The following is a 20,080-nucleotide window of genomic DNA, read 5'->3' as shown; positions in this document are numbered from 1 at the left end:
GTGGTACGTGAAGATTATCCTCATTTAGAACTGAATACATGTTGGCACAAGACATTCAGTTTTCTGCTCAGAGATTCATGACTGGTACAGAACTAGAATGTGAACAAAAGTCCGTATGATGACAAAAGCATGGTCTTCTTGAAATTTCAAATTGTCTGATTTATGCTTTAAATTATAAAAGAAATCCACCTATAGCCTACTGCTTGCAAAATGTTAGATCTTTCTAACATTGTTTTATAGTCAAAATCTGGGCCAGGATCTCTATTCATTTTCACTGTAGGTCTGTCGTGTCCTTTTTACCTAAAAACAACTTATAATAGAAATTAATTATGTTTGCCAAGAATGTGCTTTTCATTTTCTGATCTTTTTCCCTCTGATTCTTATTTCTTCTTAGGCAAAGCATAGTCATCTTTTTGTCTTTTTATTCTTCATTGCCGAAATTCATTTTTCTGAAAAAATGCATACATATCTGAGGAGAAACCAGGCCTCTAGACAAGAGTAGCAGAGTTCCAGCCTTGACTGCATATTTTAGAAAGCTTTTCTTTGTCTCTTCTTTTGTCATTCCCCTTCCAGTAGGGTTAGGATTTTGCAAGGCCAAGAAGATATGTCAAGCCATCACTCTAACCTCTCTCCCCCGTTTCTAAAGCACAATTCTCAATTCTCTGTCCAAATAGCCTTGTAACCACTTCCTAGGCCTTTGTAATCATATTCCACAGGCTCATTTCTCCCAAATGTGGAACATGTGGTATTTGTTCTCTGGGCCAGCAAAGTGATTAAGAGACAGTAAGTAGTTAGCAGAGAAGGAATGAAGACAAAGCTTATGTGTGGGCCAGGATGTTCACATGTGTGTTTATAGGTCTCCATGTTACGGAATGGAGCTGAAAATGTGAAAAGAAATAAGGTATTTTATAGGCTTAGGGTCTAGGGTCTAACTCTTTTCATACTACCATGACTGTGAATTCTGACCTTGAATTCTCTTTTGAAATATGGCATCTTAGATTGTTTTGTTGCTTTGTTAAGGAAAGAAGATAGAGCTTATATTGTTTATCACTTTGTCCAATGTATTTGTAACTTATATTTGGATATATACTATATGAACTTCTGTTTGTACTCTTTTCTTCAGTCCCCACAAATAAGAGCAGGTCTATTCAAAGCTACTTCTCAGCAGCTTCACTTTTTCTTAAAATTACAGACATGTTTAGGCATATGGCCAAAAACCCTTTGTTTCCCCCACGGGTGCAGAAGAGCCCTTCAATTTCACAGCCACTCAGTTCCTACACCTTACACCAGATCAGTATAATTAGTCATAAGTGAATTATTTTTCTGACAAAACTGAAGAGCATATCAAATAAGTTCTTATGAATTGCATTAAGATTTCTGTGTGCATTTTTTGTTTTGTTTTAGCTGTGTATGATGTAGTGGAAGAAAAACTAGAAAATGAACCAGACTTCCAGTACATTCCTGAGAAAGCCCCACTAGATAGTGTGCATCAAGATGACCATTCCCTGCGGGAGTCAATGGTCCAGCTAGCTGAGGGGCTTGTTACTGGAACAGTCCTGACACAATTTGATGTGAGTAATATCATTGTACAGAAAAAGTGTTTGCCCATATTTTCTAATCGGTTTCATGGTTTCTAACTGCCTAACCTACTTTCCATTATAATTTAGAAATTAAAATGGTATTCTTAGAAATGTCTGATAATAAAAAGTTCCAAAATACAAAGTTTTTAAAAATTGTTCCCATAATACTTAAGTTATGATTATATACATAAAGGTCTTTTTTAAAAAGAGGCATAAGAAAATTTTATGTGTATATCAGCAGACTACCTTTTTTTTTCAACAATTAAGCAGCTGTTTTTATGAAAAGTAGAAGATGAGGATAGGCTATTGTAGATTTAAAATTTCCAAATTAAAGGAAAAGCAACCTGTTTTGAAGTTAACACCTTGTGGTATTTAATCTTTTTCTAATTTTTGTCAGTGCAGTCTTTAAAACTCTCAAATACATTGCTGTATCAGAAAAATAAGAATGCTTCTTCAGTGCTTATAATCCCATATTTGATTAGTAAGCATACAGAGGATTTTAAAATGCTTTACTTAGACTATGTGAACTTAATTTGCTTAATTTAGGGAAAACACAAGGTTTTTAATATGATTTTTAAATAGCCATCATGAATACTTGTTAATCTGAAGTATGTGTTATGTATTTGTAATGATAAAACATTTAATATACATGTTGGTTTTTCAAAGTCTTGGTTCATGTGCTGCAAACCTCCAAACTAAATAAAAGTCAAGTGTCCTCTGAAGATGTGGTACTCAAAATTTTAATACTACTGCTGTATGCAAAATTGTTTTCACCTGTTTTTCAAAATATATATGTAATTCTTAGAATTCAGCTTTGCATTTTTGGTTCAATACTCTACTAGATCCAGGTATATATCATTGTGTAGATGAAGTATTCAAAGGGGAAAGAAAAAAAAAAAAAACTATTTCCTGTTAGTACAGAAACAAGTCTAACTAACAAAACAAATTGTTGAACTGAAGATTTTTTTCTTTCTTTTATAGCAACTATATCGTAAAAAACCTGGAATGACGATGTCTTGTGCCAAATTACCTCAGAATATTTCCAAAAATAGATACAGAGATATTTCGCCTTGTGAGTACCTATAATCGCTCCTAAATTTAATCTTTTTAACATAGCTTTGTTAGAACATTGTTTCTGGACTGGGGGTTTAGCTCAGTGGTAGAGCATGTGTAAGGCACTGGATTCAATCCCAGCTTCAAAACAAACAACAGAACTGTTTCTTTTAAATTTTTTCAGATGATGCTACACGGGTCATTTTAAAAGGTAATGAAGACTACATCAATGCAAACTATATAAATGTAAGTTTTTTTTTTTTAAATTATGTCTTGTTATTTGAATAACAGGGACCACTATACGTTTTGGGATTGATTCTTCCTTTTTGTTGATAAGGAATCTAACTTAGATGAAATATTTAAATTTGAAGACATTAAAACTATTATAAATGTTATAATGTTAAATAAAATAGTTTGATGCTGGTATATTAATACATAGATTGAACATTGAAATAGAATACTCCAGTTCAGAAATAGACAACCTGAATACTAGAATTTTGTTCATGGTAAACATAACCTTGACCTTTTAAATCATTGGAAATACTACAGTCTATCTAGTGAATGGAATTTGGTGAACTGTCTAGAATTTATCATTGTAAGAAAGATTCTTTGCCCCCAGTTGAGGAGAAAAAAGGAATCACTCCTATTTTTTCTTAACTTTGTAATGTAGAAATTTTCAAAGGTATAAAATTAGAACAAAACATAAAATGAGGAACTGAGAATGTAACTCAGTGGTAGAGCACTTGCCTAATGTGTGAGGCCCTGGGTTTAATTCCCCGCACCACCAAAAAAAAAAAAAAAGTAAAATGAACCTTCATATACATTTCACTCAGCTTCAGCAGTTGTCAGTTCAGGGTCAATCTTGTTTCACCTATATCCCCACATTCAGATTGTTTTGAGGCAAATCTGTACATCATACCATTCTGTGAATATTTTACCTATTCTTGATGCTGACTTTTGAAATGCATCAAAATATAAGTGTTGAAAATAGAATCATGAAAGTCCTTGAAAGAAATAATGAGAGAATAGTTTAATATTTCTGAAAGGAGAACTGTTTTTAAGCTTAGATACATGTCTAACCCATACAGAAAATATTGATGAATTTGGCAGTGTAAAATTTGTAATGTTTGGTATGCTTAAAACATACTAAAATCAAGTAATGCCCTGAATCTTTTTAAAATGCTAAAAAAGGCTTATTTCTTCAATATAAAAGAGCTCTATAAACGATTAAGAAGAATAAAGACATGAAGCCAGGCATGATGGCACACTCATGTCATCCCAGCAATTCAGGAGGCAAGAGGATCACATGTTTGAGGCTAGTCTAGACTTTTTAGCAAGATCCTGTCTCAGAATAAAAAAGGGCTGAGAATATAGCTCAGTAGTAAAGCACCCCTGGATAAAATTCCCAGTAACCTAAAAAATAAAAAAAGGACTAGGGATGTAGTTAATGGTAAGGCACCCCAGGGTTCAGTCCCCAGTACCAAAAATAAATATGTACATACATAAACCATATACTGGAATGAGAGTAATCAAACTATGTTACATGTATGTATGAACATAACATAATGAATCCCACTACTTTTTTTTTTTTTTGTGGTGCTGGGGATTTGAACCCAGGGCTTTGTGCTTGTGAGGCAAGCACTCTACCAACTGAGCTATATCCCCAGCCCATGAATCCCACTATTATGTATGATTATAGTGCACCAATAAAAAAAGATGCATTTAAAAATGAAAAAAAAGAAAATTACTATTTAATTAAAATAGACATAGAACATAGAAAATTCAAAGAAATGGAAATGCAAATGATGTTTTAAATTTCATAGCCAATTTCAAATACAAAAGTAGAATGGTATGAAGAGTGCTCTATATTACCAACTTCAAGAACTATCAACAGATGGCCAGTCTTTCATCTGAGCACTACCCTCTATAATTTTTAATCCCACTTTGTCAATTCTGAGTGTTTGAGGTAGTGATAGCCTAAAGTTTTTGCAAATATTGAATTAGTGAATACTAAATCATCTCTTCTAGAGCAAATATAGAATTAGGATTCAATCATAAGCCTGCTCACAACATTTCATCATAACTTCGTTGCCATTTAAAGTATTCTATTAAATATATAGTTAATTCATTATCACTGAACCCACAACCCATAATACTGTAACTCATGTCTGAAGAATGCTAATCTAACACACATGTATTCTTCATTAGGCATAAAAAATATGCAAAGAAGTGCAAAGTCCTCTTGTACTTAGGAACACTACATAGTACTTTAGCACTGCCCTTGTAAACAGAGAAATCACCAACAAAAAGCACCAAATGAAAAATATGGCAGTATATAGCATGCAGAACAATCATTTGTTTACAGGTATGACAGCAGAAACAAGAAGGCATAGATTTGCTTTGTTTGACATTAGTTGGAAATATCTATATCTTGTGATCTAAATATTTCACAACTCCAAGCATGCTTATAAATGACCAAGAAACCACTGCAACTCTTCTGAGTTTATATATAAATTTCAGCAAATAGTCAGATTTACAAATGCAGATCTGTGATTGAGGATTGGCTGCTTTAATGTGTCTTTCTGATAAGGATTGTTTTATTTCATTTTTGTTTTTGTTTTTGTTTTGCAAAACCACAATACCATTGTAACATTGAGAAAAACAGTATCAAACAGATTTAAGTGAAAAGTATATTCAACTTAATTAAAAAAAAAAATATACAAATGGAAACTGCAAGGAAGCCAGGTGTGGTGGTGCACATCTGTAATCCCAGCAAACCAAGAGTAAGGCAGGTAGAGCACAAGTTTAAGGCCAGCCTCAGCAACTAAGCGAGATCCTAAGCAACTTAGCGAGACCCTGTCTCAAAATAAAAAATAAAAGACAGGGGATGTGTCTCCATGATTCAGCACTCCTGGGTTCAATCTCGGGTACCAAAGAAATGGCAAGGAATTACTGTTTTTTACTTATGAGACTGAAAAACCAAAAAGTTTGATGATATCATGTGCAAGTCTGTATACTTTGAGATTTAGAATTTTTGGACTTTTGAAGGGTTATTCAGTATATATATATATATATATATATATATATATATAGTATAAGTAACATCCCTGGCATGTAAGTGGGACTAACAAATTAGCATAAATACTCTTAGGTTAGTGAACGTATATTTTGCTGTCAAATGAACCTAGACCAGGTCAAGTTTAAAAAAAAAAAAAAAAGACCTTGCATTTTAGAGGATTAAGAGTTTGGAAATTGTGAATGTTTTAATGAGTATGATGAAAGAGCAATCCTCATACATTATTGTTGGAAGTATAAATTACTGGAACCTCTTTAGAGAGCGATTTGGTACTACCTATTTATTTGTCAACAACTCTTTTTTTTTTTTTTTATACTGAGGATTGAACCCAGGAGCACTTTACCACTGAGCCACATCCCCAGCTCTTTTTATTTTTTATTTTGAGATACAGTCTCTTTTTTTTTTTTTTTTTTTTTTTGCGGTGCTGGGGATCGAACCCAGGGCTTTGTGTTTGCGAGGCAAGCACTCTACGAGATACAGTCTCACGAAGTTGCTTAGGGCCTTGTTTAATTGCTGAGGCTAACCGTGAACAACTCTCCTCCATCCTCAGCCTCCCAAATACCTGGGATTATAGACATTCACCACCATACCCAGCTATCATCAGCCATTTTTATTTTTTATTTTGAGACAGAGTCTCACTAAGTTGACCAGGCTGGCCTTAAACTTGAAATTCTCTTGCCTGGGCCTTCCAGGTAACTAGAATTATAGATGTGTACCACAGCACCTGGCAGAATTTTAAATGCACATACATTTTGATCTAGCATTCTCATTCCTGATGCCCATATAGGTATATTTTAACATTTGCACAAAAATGTTAGGTTTACAAAAGTATTCAATCTTGTTATTACTGTAGCAAGTAGATTAGCAGTATCTTAAATGTCTGTTAAATAAATTAGATTTAATATGTATCATACATATGTATAAATATGTACAGAAGTACTATTAAAATAAATGAAATTTTTCTAATTTAACAATCTCAAGAGAAATAAGATGTAGAATAATATGCTACCATTTTTATTTTACTTTTTTCTGATTTGCTTTAGTATATTGGACATCTTTCTAATATAAACTATGAGAAAGCAATTCCAATTTAATGGAAGAGATGTCAAAAGATTCAAGATTAATGTTATCCATTATTAGCATGTAAACCTGATTGAAAGATTAGTGAATTGTGCTCATAGAATTCTGCCCCCATGGGAGATATAAAAGTCAATCCAAAGCCACTGATGGAAAGATGAAGAAAAATGAACCCTCAGGCTGATTCTCTAGGTTAATATCGTGATCATATGTGCTGTAGTAGAGAATGGAAGTGATGGACTGAACCCAGTGGCAGTGTTGAAAAGCTTCCCAAATCACACTTGGCCCAGGCTTCTCCAGGGAAGATGGACAGAGGGAAAGGAGGTGCTGGCACCAAGTGAGGGCGTGGCATAGGGCTCTGGAAAGTTCAGAGGAGCTGGAGGCCCAGGTGGCAGGACATACCTGGATAGCAAAGAACCCCTGTGGCCATGAAAGTCTGCAGTGCCCATACAAGGGACAGCAGTCCAAACCTGCTTATGCATAAGCAGATGGAGCCATATGCTAAATGACACATGGATTTGCCCTAATCTGTCTCCCATGTGGGACTGACCCAGCCCCATTAAGCCCTTGGTGGGCAGCCTGGGGGAGTGGTGGTCAGGGTAGCCCCGTGTTGGACAGGACACCATAGCAGACAGACCCCATCTGGTTTTTGAAGTGAGTTTATATCTCCATCCCTCAAAGCCTTTGGACATGCACAGAGCTGAAGGAGGTCCTGCTGGCTGATAGCTTTGGAAAACTCCCTCTAGTGAGACTGGGCAGGGGTGGGTTGCTACCATTTTTAAATAGCTTTACAGAAAAAAGGAAGATAGTTTAACATTGGTGTGCTGTGTACAGAATATATCTGAAAGGGTATATCAGAAATGAGAAAAAAGATTGCCGTCCTGGATGTTAACTGAAGGCGAGGATGGGAGGGAGACTTTTTCTATTCACCCTTTGGTATGCTTTGAATTCCTGTGCAATATAGCACCTTTATTTTTTCCCAACCTCAAATGTAGTATGAGTCATTTTCCCAAATATGCACTGTCTTAACCTCATTCTGAAAAATTGTAAATGTCCTTCTGATAACCTTTAACATTGTTTAATATGCAAAATCCAAGCTAAAGCAAACGGCAGGGCTTTTCTTCCTCACAAGATTTACCAATATGCTGTTTAGAAGTAAATCTATTTTATTTATTTACTAACTCTGCATTTGAAGCAAGGTTCTCTATAAAGCTGCTTTTACAAACATATTAGTGTTTGGAGAAATATTTATATTTAAATGCTTATTTCTATTATTTGAAAAGTAAATATGTAAAACTAGTGGATATTGCTAAGAAATTTCTTCTACAGATAAAAGAAAAAATTATTGATAGATTGTTTTACCGTCAGGCACAGTGACACATAACCATAATCCCAGGGACTTGAGAGACCAAAACAGGAGGATCCCAAGTTTGAGACTGGGCCTCAGCAATTTAGTAAGGCCCTCCTCAACTTAGTGAGACGTTATCTCAAAATAAAAAAATTAAAAAGGTATGGAGATGAAGTTGAGTGGTAAAATGCCCCTGGGTTAAATCCCCAGTACTAACAATAAAATAAAAAAGATTATTTTACTGAATCCAATTTATTGAGATTTATTATGTTCAATTTCACAATTAATTAGTGGATCCTTTTTATATTGCCAATCCTAGTAAAAATTAGTAATGCCAAAGTTTCATTTTAATGTCCTTTTTATTTTAGATGGAAATTCCTTCTTCAAGCATTATTAATCAGTATATTGCTTGTCAAGGTCCATTACCACACACTTGTGCAGATTTTTGGCAAATGACTTGGGAACAAGGCTCCTCCATGGTTGTAATGTTGACCACACAAGTTGAACGTGGCAGAGTAAGTTACAGTTGAATCTTATACATAGTGTGGGCTTGTTTGAAATTACACTGAATAGATAATCAAAATATTGTCATTGATTTAATCTTTTGTAACCTTTAATCTTTTCCTGTGGTTTCATGATTTGTGCTTAAACGGTGACTGACATGTAATAACTGTGACACAAGTGTTAACCATTATTATTACCATTGTTATTATTTATAAGGATTAATGTTTAAGGAACTTGTATATAGACTATATAAAGAACTCTTACAACTTAAAAACATTAAAATGACAATCTAATTATTTAAATGGGCAAAGCATCTGAATAGACAGTTATCCAAAGAAAATATACCAGTAGCTATTAAGCACATAAAAAATACTTGACCACATTAGTCAAATCAATACTAATGAGAACCCACTTCATATCCAATAGGATGAGTGAAATAAAAGGGACAGGTAACAATAAGTGTTGATAATGCTGTAGAAAAAACAGAACCCTCATACACTGCCTATGGATTTGTAAAATGGTACAGTCACCTTAAAAAAATCTGGTACTTCCTCAAAAAGTTAAACATGGATTTACTACAACTCAGCAACTTCATTCCTGGATGTACCCAAGAGAATTGAAAACATGAACATGCAAAAATTTTGTTCATGAGCATTTATAACAGCTTTATTCACAGTAACAAAACAGAAACAACTCACATGTGCCAGGAAACAGTAATATATTCATATTGTTGAAAACTACTTGGCAGTAAAAAGAAATGAAGTACTTATACTTGCTACAACATGGATGAGCCTAGAAAATATTTTACCAAGTGAAAGGAGACAGAAAAGACCACATATTGTATGATTCTGTTTACATGAAATAGAATAGGGACAGAAAGTAGATTAGTCGTCGTCTAAATTCAGATTTGAGGAAAGGGGGATAGGATCAGATAGGATGCACAATGACTACTAATGGGTATAGGGATTCTTTTGGGTGTCATGAAAATGTTCTAAAAGTGAATATGGTGATGGTTGCATACCTGTGGATATACTAAAACCAGGCATGGTGGCATCTGCCTATAAGGGAGCCTAAGCAAATAAAATCACAAGTTAGAAGCCAGACTCAGTAATTTATCAAGATCCTGTCTCAAAATGAAAAGAGCTGATGTAGCTCAGTGGTAAAGCGTCCTTAAATTCAATCCCAGTACCCCTCAAAAAAGAAAAAAAAAAAAAGTATACTTTAAGTGGGTGAACTGTGTGGTCATGTATTGTCATTAAACCTAATTTAAAAATCTTAAAACAGGGACTGGAAGTATGTAGCTCAGAGGCTGTGGATTGAATCCCCAGCACTCAAAAATGAAAATCTTAAAAATTAGAAGATTTAGAGTCTCAAAATATGACCAAACATTAATTATTATTTCAAAGGGTAAAAAATGTTAATAGTTGGTAGATCTTGATGAAGAGTTACTAAATTATTATGAGAGTTCATTGAATTATTCTTGTACCTTTTTTTTAAGTCTGAAAGTTCTTTCTTTTTCTGAAAGTTTTTTTTCTTTTTTTTCTGGTATGGTGGATTGAACCCAGGGGCACTGAACCACTGATCCTCATCCCCAGCCCTTTTTTATATTTTATTTAGAGCCAAAGTCTCGCTGAATTGCTTAGGACCTTGCTAAGTTGCTGAGGCTGGCTTTGAACTCACAGCCCTTCTGCCTCAGCCTCCCGAGCCACTGGGATCACAGGCGTGTGATACCGTGCCTGGATGAAAGTTCTTAAAAATTAAAATATTTTTAAAATTTTGAGAACTTGGTTTGAGGACGTATCTCCATGGTAGTGTGCTTGCCTAGGACATGCAAGGCCCTGTGTTCAATCTCCAGCACCACAAAACAAACAAAAAAGAATAGAGAGCTTAAGTTGATTTTGTGTGTGTGTGTGTGTGTGTGTGTGTGTGTGTGTGTGTGTGTGATTTTCTTTGTTTATTGTGTGTGTGTGTGATTTTCTTTGTTTATATAATTCTGTTGCTACCAGGTTAAATGTCATCAGTATTGGCCAGAACCCTCAGGAAGTTCGTCCTATGGATGCTACCAAGTTACCTGCCATTCAGAAGAAGGAAACACTGCCTATATCTTCAGGAATATGACACTGTTTAACCAAGAGGTAAGAAGGCAGGGTGTCCATTTAGTAGAACTGCTGTGTTTGAAGTAAAGATTTTGAAAGCTGAAAATGGTTTTTAGTCAGAGTACTGGTTATTTCAAAACATCACAAAAATTATTAAACTCTCTGTTTCGATGGGATACTCTAGAACTTTGTAGAGTGTGTTATTCTGTACTAAAATAAATATAATTCCAGTTTCTACTGCCAAATATTAGTAATCAGTTAAAAGCAGTCTGATATTACCATTTACTACTTTGCCTATTCATAATGATTGTACCAGGAGTTTGATTGATTATTAAAAAATTTTCACTCCAGGTCATATCAGTAAAATCTTTGGATATCTGTGAATATGAAAGCTGTCAAATTGTTTCTTTCTTCAAAAGAATAGAGGCAAGCACAATCCCCTCAATATTAAGGAAGAAAAATTCATAGGCGGGACCTTCCTACAGGTTAGAGCTTTCTAACTGCTAGTTCTTAGTTCTAACTGGGTTACTCACTTTGGCTTCCAAAGCCAGAAATGGAAATTGATTAATAAATGATGGCTCAGTACCCCAATTGGAAGATGTGTGTAGAAGGCCTGATGCTGCCAGTCTTAGAGACAGTATTCCACATTCACTGCCTGCAGCTGGATATTCCCCTGCCAGCCACCTGTGGTTTGAAAGGGAGCCAAAAGAATTAACTGCTAGAGAAGAGCAAACAGCATAAGCCGTGAAGGCCTAGGCCTCTCCCGTAAATGGTTAAGCCTTTGGAAATGAAAACTACAACCCTACTCCAAGTGTATGATTAAAAGAGACCAGTGAGACGAGCCTTTCTTGCCAAAAGGGACAGAAGCAGAAGTTATATATAGAAAAGGAATCGGGTGGGTTGGGATGTAATTCAGTTATCAAGCACTTACCTAGCATATTTGAGACCCTAGGTTCAATTCTTAGTACCACAAAAGAAAAGAAAGGGCGGGTAGGAAGGATAGTAGAGTGAAACAGACATTATTTCCTCATGTACATATATGACTGCATGACCAATGTGATCCTACAATATGTACAATCAGAAAAATAAGAAATTAAACTCCATTTATGTATGATTTATCAAAATGTATATATGCATTCTGTCATGTACAACTAATTAGAACAAATCAAAAAATTTTTTTAAAAAGGGAAAAGGCTTGCTGGGCACAGTGGTGCATGGCTCTAATCCCAGTGACTCAGGAGGCTAAGGTAGGAGAATCACAAGTTCAAGACCAGTCTCAGCAATTTAGGAGGCCCTCAGCATCTTAGCAAGACCCAGTCTCAAATTTTTTATAAAGGGGAGTGAGGTGGGGCTGTAGCTCAGTGGTAAAGGTGCCCCTGGGTTCAGTCCCCAGTGCCAAAAGAAAAGACTTTAGCTATTGAATGAAGCTAAGAAGTCTGGAAATAAAAAGTTAAATTTTATTCAGGTCAGAGTATATTTAGGGGGTTTGGGGTCATATATCATATAACTCAGTGGTCTGATATACTCTCTAATTGATAATGAAAGATAGTCTATGTGTTTATATAAAATAATATCTGTCTTCAACATATACTCTTTACTTGGTGCAGTAGTGTATGCCTGTAATCTCAGGTACAGGCAGGAGGATTGCAAATTCAAGGCCATTCTGGGCAACTTGATGAAACTGTGTGTCAGAATAAAATTTTTTAAAAATGACTAGGGCATGCTTGAGGCCCTGGGTTCAATCCCCAGTACTGCAAAAAGAAAAAGAAAAAAACAGTCTTTTTATTGTACTCTGTAAATTAGCACCTGAACAGCAGTTTAATGAATAGAGGCTTTTCTTTAGATACCCTGGGTACCTTAGAAACTATGCTAAGTCATGTTTGTAAAGTTTGAGCCAAATATAATTGTGAAAAATATATTTGCATGTATGTATAAATGCATACATACATTGATGGACAATCGTCAGACAGATAGCACTACCCAGTCTTGTATATCTTGTACTTTCTTAACCACTAAGCTACATCCCCAACCCTTTTTATTTCTTGAGTTTGAGACAGGGCCTCATTAAATTGCTTAGGGTCTTGCTAAATTGCCGAGGCTGGCTTTGAACTCATAATCCTCCTGCCTCAGCCTCCCAGTCCCTGGGATTACAGGCATGCACCACCATGCCCCATTACCTTTCACAGTACTTTTTGGAAGGAACCCCCAACCCTGCCTTTTTTTTTTCTTTTTTTAAGTACCAAGATATTGAACTCAGGGGCTCTTAACTATGGAGCCACATCCCCAGTCTTTTTTATTTTTTTATTTTGAGATAGAATCTTATTGAGTTGCTTAGTGCCTCACTAAGTTGCCGAGGCTGGCTTTGACTTTGCAATCCTCCTGCCTCAGCCTTTTGAGTTGCTGAGATTATAGGTGTGCACCACTGTGTCTAGCAGTGGAAGCTTTCTTTAATGTAAATGGCAATAACCAGTTTTCATAATATTGAATAACTAGATGTATGTTAATTATGCATATGATACCAAGTAGCTGGATGATTTACAGGTCCTCTTACGGAGTCTTTTCAACATTTAGATTGTCCCTCAAAGGAATAGATGTTACTTCATTTTTCAAGTGAAGGAAGAAGTGAGGCTCTAAAATATTAAATTCCACACTGGCAGAGTCAAGGCTTGAACCAAGACGTATCTAAATCTAAGACTCTTACTCTCTCCTATATACCAAGCATTAGTTAGCTCCCCAAAAGGAATAATCACTGATTTGATCCAGGGATTAATTAATCTCTGTTTTTTTAATGATCTCCAGTTCTTAATCTACATGTATTTGGATTTTTTTTTTTTTTTAATTTCCAAAATGTTCTCTGAGTTGTGTCAGGTTTAGCTCAGTTTTGTCTCCCAACCAAAAAAAAAAAACATGTATTTATTTTTTGCTTTACCATTTTTGCTCAGTTAACAGATCTTTAAGCATTTCTCTGGATCTTAATTTGTTTCTGCCAGTTTAATTATCGTCATCTTAAAAATATAAATATAAACATAAATACACACACATAAAAAAATTGAGTTATAAAAAGGCAGTGATGCAAGTAGCCAATAAAATAGATACATCTATTTCCTTTAAATAGTTTTTCTCTTTTTACTGAAATTTAGGATACTAGTGAGTTTATATATTACTTCTATGAGGGGAAAAGGAGGAGTTGGTTTTGCTTTCCTTCTAAAATTAAAATGACATGAATATTTATTTATATTTTAAAGATAATTCCTAAGTCAATGTGAATAATTTTTCTTTTATATTTAGAAAAATGAAAGTCGTCAACTCACTCAGATCCAGTATATAGCCTGGCCTGACCACGGAGTCCCTGATGATTCAAGTGACTTTCTGGATTTTGTTTGTCATGTACGAAATAAGAGGGCTGGCAAAGAAGAACCTATTGTTGTTCATTGCAGGTATTCTAGTTCCTGTCTTTTACAAATGAATAACTGACTTGATTTTGTTTTTATTATAAGGGAATAGGTATTTTATTGTGTCCTTATGTTGTGACTAATTACTCAAAGCTGTGCTCTAAGGTAGACAACGAAGGATATGTTCTAACAGAATATTTGGCAGAAACTCTGTGATAAGAAATAAAAATAATGATTGTTACACTGATTCTTGGAATCAGTTTTATATATTTTAGCATCTCTGAAATTGTAATGTGTCTTGCAGTGAATATAATTTAGATCTGATGATATACAATATCGTAGATTGTCTTAGTCTGTTTGTGCTGCTCTAAGAAAATACCCAAGACTAGGTAATTTATAAAGAACAACAATTTAGCTGGGTGTGGTGGCACATGCCTATAATCCCAGAAACTCAGAAGATTGAGGCAGGAGGATCTCAAGTTCAAAGCCAGCCTCAGCAACTCAGTGAGGCCCTAAGCAATTTAGCAAGTCCCTATCTTAAAATAAAAAATAAAAAGGGCTGGGGATGTGACTCAGTGGTTAGGTGTCCCTAGGTTCAATTCCTGTACATCCCCCCCCCCCCCCCCGAAAAAAAAAATAAATTTATTTCTTACTTTTAGAGACTGGCAAGTCCAAGATCAAGGCATCTGCAAATTCAGTGTCAGATGAGGGCTACTCTCTTCTTCCAAGGTGATCCCTTATTTCTGCATCCTCTAGGGAGGGCAAATACTGTGTCCTCATGTGGCAGAAGGGATAGAAGAGATAAAGATGTTAACTCACTTCCTAGAACTGTATTATAAGTTCCCTAATCCCATCTGTGAGGGCTTTACCTTCATGAGTCAGTCACCTCCTAAAATGCCCTACCTCTTAATACTGTCACATTGGTGATTAAGTTTTAACATGAATTTTGAGGCATACATTCAGATCATAATATACACATTAGGATGCAGTCTGCAGTTTAGATTTTCTCCCTCCCAGCAAGGTATTCTTGTCTTTCCCATGACCCTTCTTGGGACACTCACAGAGTGCTCCCACATCTCTTGGAGTGAACCTACCAAATGTTATTACAGGATATGCTATTTCCAGTAGTTCTAGGCAAACAGCGGCAGGCCACCTTCCTTCCTTTCCAACCCAGGTGTCCTCCTGCCCTCACAGAGCCAAATACAGTGACTCCAACCTTCATTTCCACTTCCACTGACCCAGAGGTTAGGATATGGAAATTATTTTCTCCCTTTCATAACCATGTTTTAAAGTGCTTTATTTGGAGGATATTTTGAGATAACGCACCTTTTCAGCACATTGTAAGAATAGACTTTCAAATCATTAAAACAGATCACAGACCAAATACTTGCGAGCAAAGTGACAAAAATGGTGAAACAAGTGGCCACATCATATCCCAGGACTCTAGTAGCTACTACATTCTTGTTTACAGATTATACTTCCAAGAGTTCTTAACTATTCAGTGATAACTTAATTAAAATTAAATTTTTTAGAAAACCCTAATTTATTTAAATATAAAGTAGTACCATCTTCTATGTGTTCATTAGTGATTATTATAATTCTCTTCTACTTTTTAAGGGAAGTTGCTCCAATAAGCTTATACCTTATTTAGAAGTTAACTTGCTACTTCTCTAATATATACCTTAAAATGAAATTATTCTTCAATATTATTATTCAGTATTTTGATTTTTCTGCACTAAAGTCACAAGAATTTTAATAGAATTGTATCAGTAAGACTTTGCCCATATTTATCTTTGTTAGTGCCGGAATTGGAAGAACTGGAGTTCTTATTACTATGGAAACAGCCATGTGTCTCATTGAATGCAATCAACCAGTTTATCCACTAGACATTGTAAGAACAATGAGAGATCAACGAGCCATGATGATCCAAACACCTGTAAGTACTGTAGTTCATATACACATGTGAATCTTCAACATGATGGTTTTTGTTATTAGTGTGTATTTTAAGTCATATTCTGAGTCATATCTTTTTAATTCCTTACTAGCAGCTGATAACTGTAGCACAGGGGTCAACAACTTCTGCCTGTGAATCACATCTAACTCCCCACATTTTTTTTTTTTTTTAAACACCACTTCAACATTGAGCATAGTTGAGATGTTGCATCAAATACCATATGGTCTAATTCTATTTTTATTTATTTATTCATTTTTTTGGCAGAGGGTACAAAGGACACTATCACTGAGCTACATCCAGCCCTTTTTATTTTTTATTTTGTTTCAGGGGCTTGAAAAGCCACTGAGTTTGCCTCAAAATTTTGATCCTCCTGATTCAGCCTCCTGAGTCACTAGAATTAATAGGTATGCACCACCATGCCCAGCTATGACCTGCAATTTCTGAAATATTTAATATCTGACCTTTTACAGAAACAGTTTTTGCCAACATGCAAGTGGCCTAGCATCCTAATTCTTGAGTGTTTAAACATATGCACAGGAATCTGTCTTGTATTGCTTAGTCAGGTATAACGCTCACAATGACAGTACCACTGAACTGGAAATCCTGATAGGCTTGCTTTTGGAGAAACAACTGTGTTAGAATACCTTTCTTTTTTACATAAGAACTTAAATTCCAACAATAAAAATAACCTAGAAATCAAGCTATTTGTCATTCTCCACTGACTTTTTTTGTCCTGAAGAGTAAACCTAGGTGTGCTTTGCCCCTGCTTCATATTTAGAGTATATAGGTCAGTCCGTTTCAAATAATTTTATTGACACCAGAAATGTTAAAATAATCTTAGCCAGGTGTGGTGGTAAATGCCTGTAATCCCAGCGTCTCAGGAGGCAGAGGCAGGAAGAACTCATGTTCAATGCCAGTCTCAGCAACTTAGCAAGGCTGTAAGCACCTTAGTGAGATCCTGTCTCAAAAAATAAAAAGGACTGGGGATGTAGCTCAGTGGTAAAGTACCTGGGTTCATTCCCGGTACCAAAATCATCATCATCTTAACATAACTTTAAAATTTTTCGTTTCTTGGAGCATAATTAAGAGTCATTGGGGCACGCCTGTAATCCTAGTGGTTCAGGAGGCTGAGACAGGAGGATCCCAAGTTCAAAGTCAGCCTCAGCAAGAGCAAGGCACTAAGCAACTCAGTGAGACTCTATCTCTAAATAAAATACAAAATAGGACTGGGGATGTGGGCTCACTGGTTAAGTGTCCCTGAGTTCAATTTCCAGTACCCACCCCCCAAAAAAGAGTCATTGGATCCAGATGTGGTGGCACACCCCCATAATCCTAGCAACTCAGGATTATGCTCTAAACAGAAAGATTCATGTGACCTAAATGCCTGTCTTTTTTTTTTTTTTTTTGCTTTTACATTTTTTATACAAAATTTCTAACATACACAGAAGTAGACAATATAATATAATGAATACTTCTTTATTACTCAGATACTACTAATTAGTACCACACCATCTTAATTACTATAGCTTTTTTGCAAAATTTAAAATCAGGAAATAAGAATCTTCAACTTTTCTCTTTTTCATGATTTTTATAATTCCTCTCAGTCCCTCGAATTTCCATATGAATTTTAGAATCAGTTTGTCCTTGTTACAAAAAGAAGAAAAAAAAGCCAACTAGACAAATGCAAGATTGTCCTGTTTACTTAGGTATTTAATTTCTTTCAGTGATGTTTTGTAGTTTTCACTGTAAAAGTCTCATGTCTTAGTCTTCGTGGAGCTATTGTGAGTGAAACTGTTTAATTTTATTTACAACTGTTTATTGTTAGGGTGTAGAAATGCAGTTGATTTTGTATATTGATCATATATCCTTATTTTGTGTGCATAAGAGTGAATTTCTTAGAATATCATTTTTCAAACCTGATGAATTAATAGATGCAGGCATTGATCACTTGTTATTAACATCACAAAAAGAAAGAAAGATGTGTGCTTCTGAATAGAGAATAAACCACCTAAGCTGCTAAGTCTATGGATCCTAGACACCTAAGCTAAGTCTATGGATCCACGTAGGAAATAGAACACCACTTTGATGTAAATCAGCAAAGTCCTTCACTTTTTCTACCTTTTGTCTATTGTGAATAATACTGCTGTGAACATGGGTTATATCTCTTCAACACCCCACTTTCATTTCTTTCAGATCTATATCAACAAGTAGAATTACAGGATCATAACATTCATGATAGGCTTTTGTTTTTATAATTTTTGTTTAATAGGTCTGTACATATTGATTAGTTTATGTCCCCTAAATGCCATTTAAGTAAAATCTTCCTTCCCTGTTCTTTTTTTCTTTTCCTTGCAATTTATTTGTTTTACAAATTGAGTTATTTTTGCAATATAGTTCCCCACTGTCTGGATTTTGCTGATTTACATCATCAAGGTGGTGTTCTCCCTATTTCCTAAAAGTGATAAGTGGATTCATAGACTTTTTTAGCAGCTTAGGTGGTTTGTTATTTTTTCAGAAGCACATCTCTTTCTTTTTGTGATATTAGTACACTCAAATAATCAATGCCTGCATCCATTAATTCATCAGGTTTGAAAAATGATACTCTAATTCTTTCTATCTATGTATCTTCTTTTATTAGCTAGAATAATTATTTAAAGAGGAATTTCTTGGGCTAGGAATGTAGCTCGGTGGTAGGATGCTTGCCTAACTTGTGCACAACCTCGAAAATAAATAAATAAAGAGAAACTACTACTCATTTTGGTCAGTGAGTGGAATAGTGTTTATGTGAAAGGCGATATAAACACGTGATTACCTGATTCTTACCCTTTAAGTTTTCTTTTCTTTCTTTCTTTCTTTTTTTTTTTTTCCCCTCTCCAGTGTTGGAGATGAAACCCAGGACCTTATACATCCTGGGCAAGCGCTCTACCTCTGAGCTGCACCCCCAGCTCAAGTTTTCAATATACTGAGCTGGTTTACTTGCTTTTTCCAGTGGTGATGACTTATTATGTTTGTTTGGAATTTACTTTGAAATAGTGGATTCAGGGCTGGGGATATACTTCAGCTGGTAGAGTGCTTGCCTCGTAAGCACAAGGCCCTAGGTTCAATCCCCAGCACCACAAAAAAAAAAAAAAAAAAAGAAGAAATAGTGGATTCAAACATTTAATGTGTTTCAACCTATGCAGTTATTTTTCTTAATGATGCCTAAATTGTCTCATTTTCAACCAGTGGGAACTGTTCACCTTGGCTTCTGAAACTTTTTATCAAGATCCTAGTAGCTTTATTAACTCCCTTGCTATCAAAAGTGATTTCTAGGCCCACCTGGTACATTTTATTCCCTACATTTATAATCAGTAGTGCTCTTAAGAAGTCCTGGTTCTTGCCCAGCCTGGTGTCACGTGCCTACAATCTCAACAACTTGGGAGACGGAGGCAGGAGGATCACAAGTTTGAGGCCAGCCTGGGACATTTAGAGCCTATATCAAAATAAAACAAAAAGGGCTAAGGATGTAGTTCAGTGGGGAAAAAAAAAGTCCTGGTACATATTACTGAGAGATGCTTTTAGGCACCACCCTCTAAGAACTAAGGAGTTTTATTATTGTTGGGTTGTTATTTGTCTATAGAAATTCTCAGTTGACTGAGCTAGGAAAATGTGTTTACACTGAGTTTGCCAATTCCGAACCACAGTATTTTTACTAAACCTCCTTTATCTTATATTTTATGTTCTCTTCTTTAACAAGAATTCAAGTTCTTTACAACGTCAGCAATGAAAGACTATTACAAGTACACTCTTGTTTTATTTCATACTGCCCAACCACAGTTTCTGAATGACAGCACTAACACTACACCATAATCAGTATGGTTGCTGAAAAGAATTTTCAACTTTGCACAGTTCTTTTTGACTTGAGAGTATAGCTTACAAGAGATAAACAGTCAAACCCCACACAGTGGCATATGCCTGTAATCCTAGCAGCTTGGGAGGCTAAGTCAGGAGAATCCTGAGT

General features: G+C 35.4%; 1 protein-coding gene across 10 annotated transcripts in view; it reads left to right on the top strand.

Annotated features, from left to right (window-relative positions):
- Positions 1 to 20,080, top strand: part of Ptpn4 (protein tyrosine phosphatase non-receptor type 4) — a 214,656-nt gene that overhangs the window by 186,921 nt on the left and 7,655 nt on the right. For all 10 annotated transcript variants that reach the window (XM_047543970.1, XM_047543966.1, XM_047543969.1 and 7 more), the window contains 7 exons: positions 1,405 to 1,571; positions 2,562 to 2,652; positions 2,818 to 2,879; positions 8,503 to 8,649; positions 10,645 to 10,773; positions 14,023 to 14,171; positions 15,927 to 16,062. In XM_047543970.1, the coding sequence (XP_047399926.1) occupies positions 1,405 to 1,571; positions 2,562 to 2,652; positions 2,818 to 2,879; positions 8,503 to 8,649; positions 10,645 to 10,773; positions 14,023 to 14,171; positions 15,927 to 16,062 (881 nt within the window). The remainder of the gene's footprint in view (positions 1 to 1,404; positions 1,572 to 2,561; positions 2,653 to 2,817; positions 2,880 to 8,502; positions 8,650 to 10,644; positions 10,774 to 14,022; positions 14,172 to 15,926; positions 16,063 to 20,080) is intronic.

Source organism: Sciurus carolinensis, chromosome 3 (assembly GCF_902686445.1).
Source record: "Sciurus carolinensis chromosome 3, mSciCar1.2, whole genome shotgun sequence".
NCBI classification, from domain to species: Eukaryota; Metazoa; Chordata; class Mammalia; order Rodentia; family Sciuridae; genus Sciurus; species Sciurus carolinensis.
The sequence above is the reverse complement of the archived record's forward strand: the minus strand, read 5'-3'. Positions and strand labels throughout refer to the sequence as shown.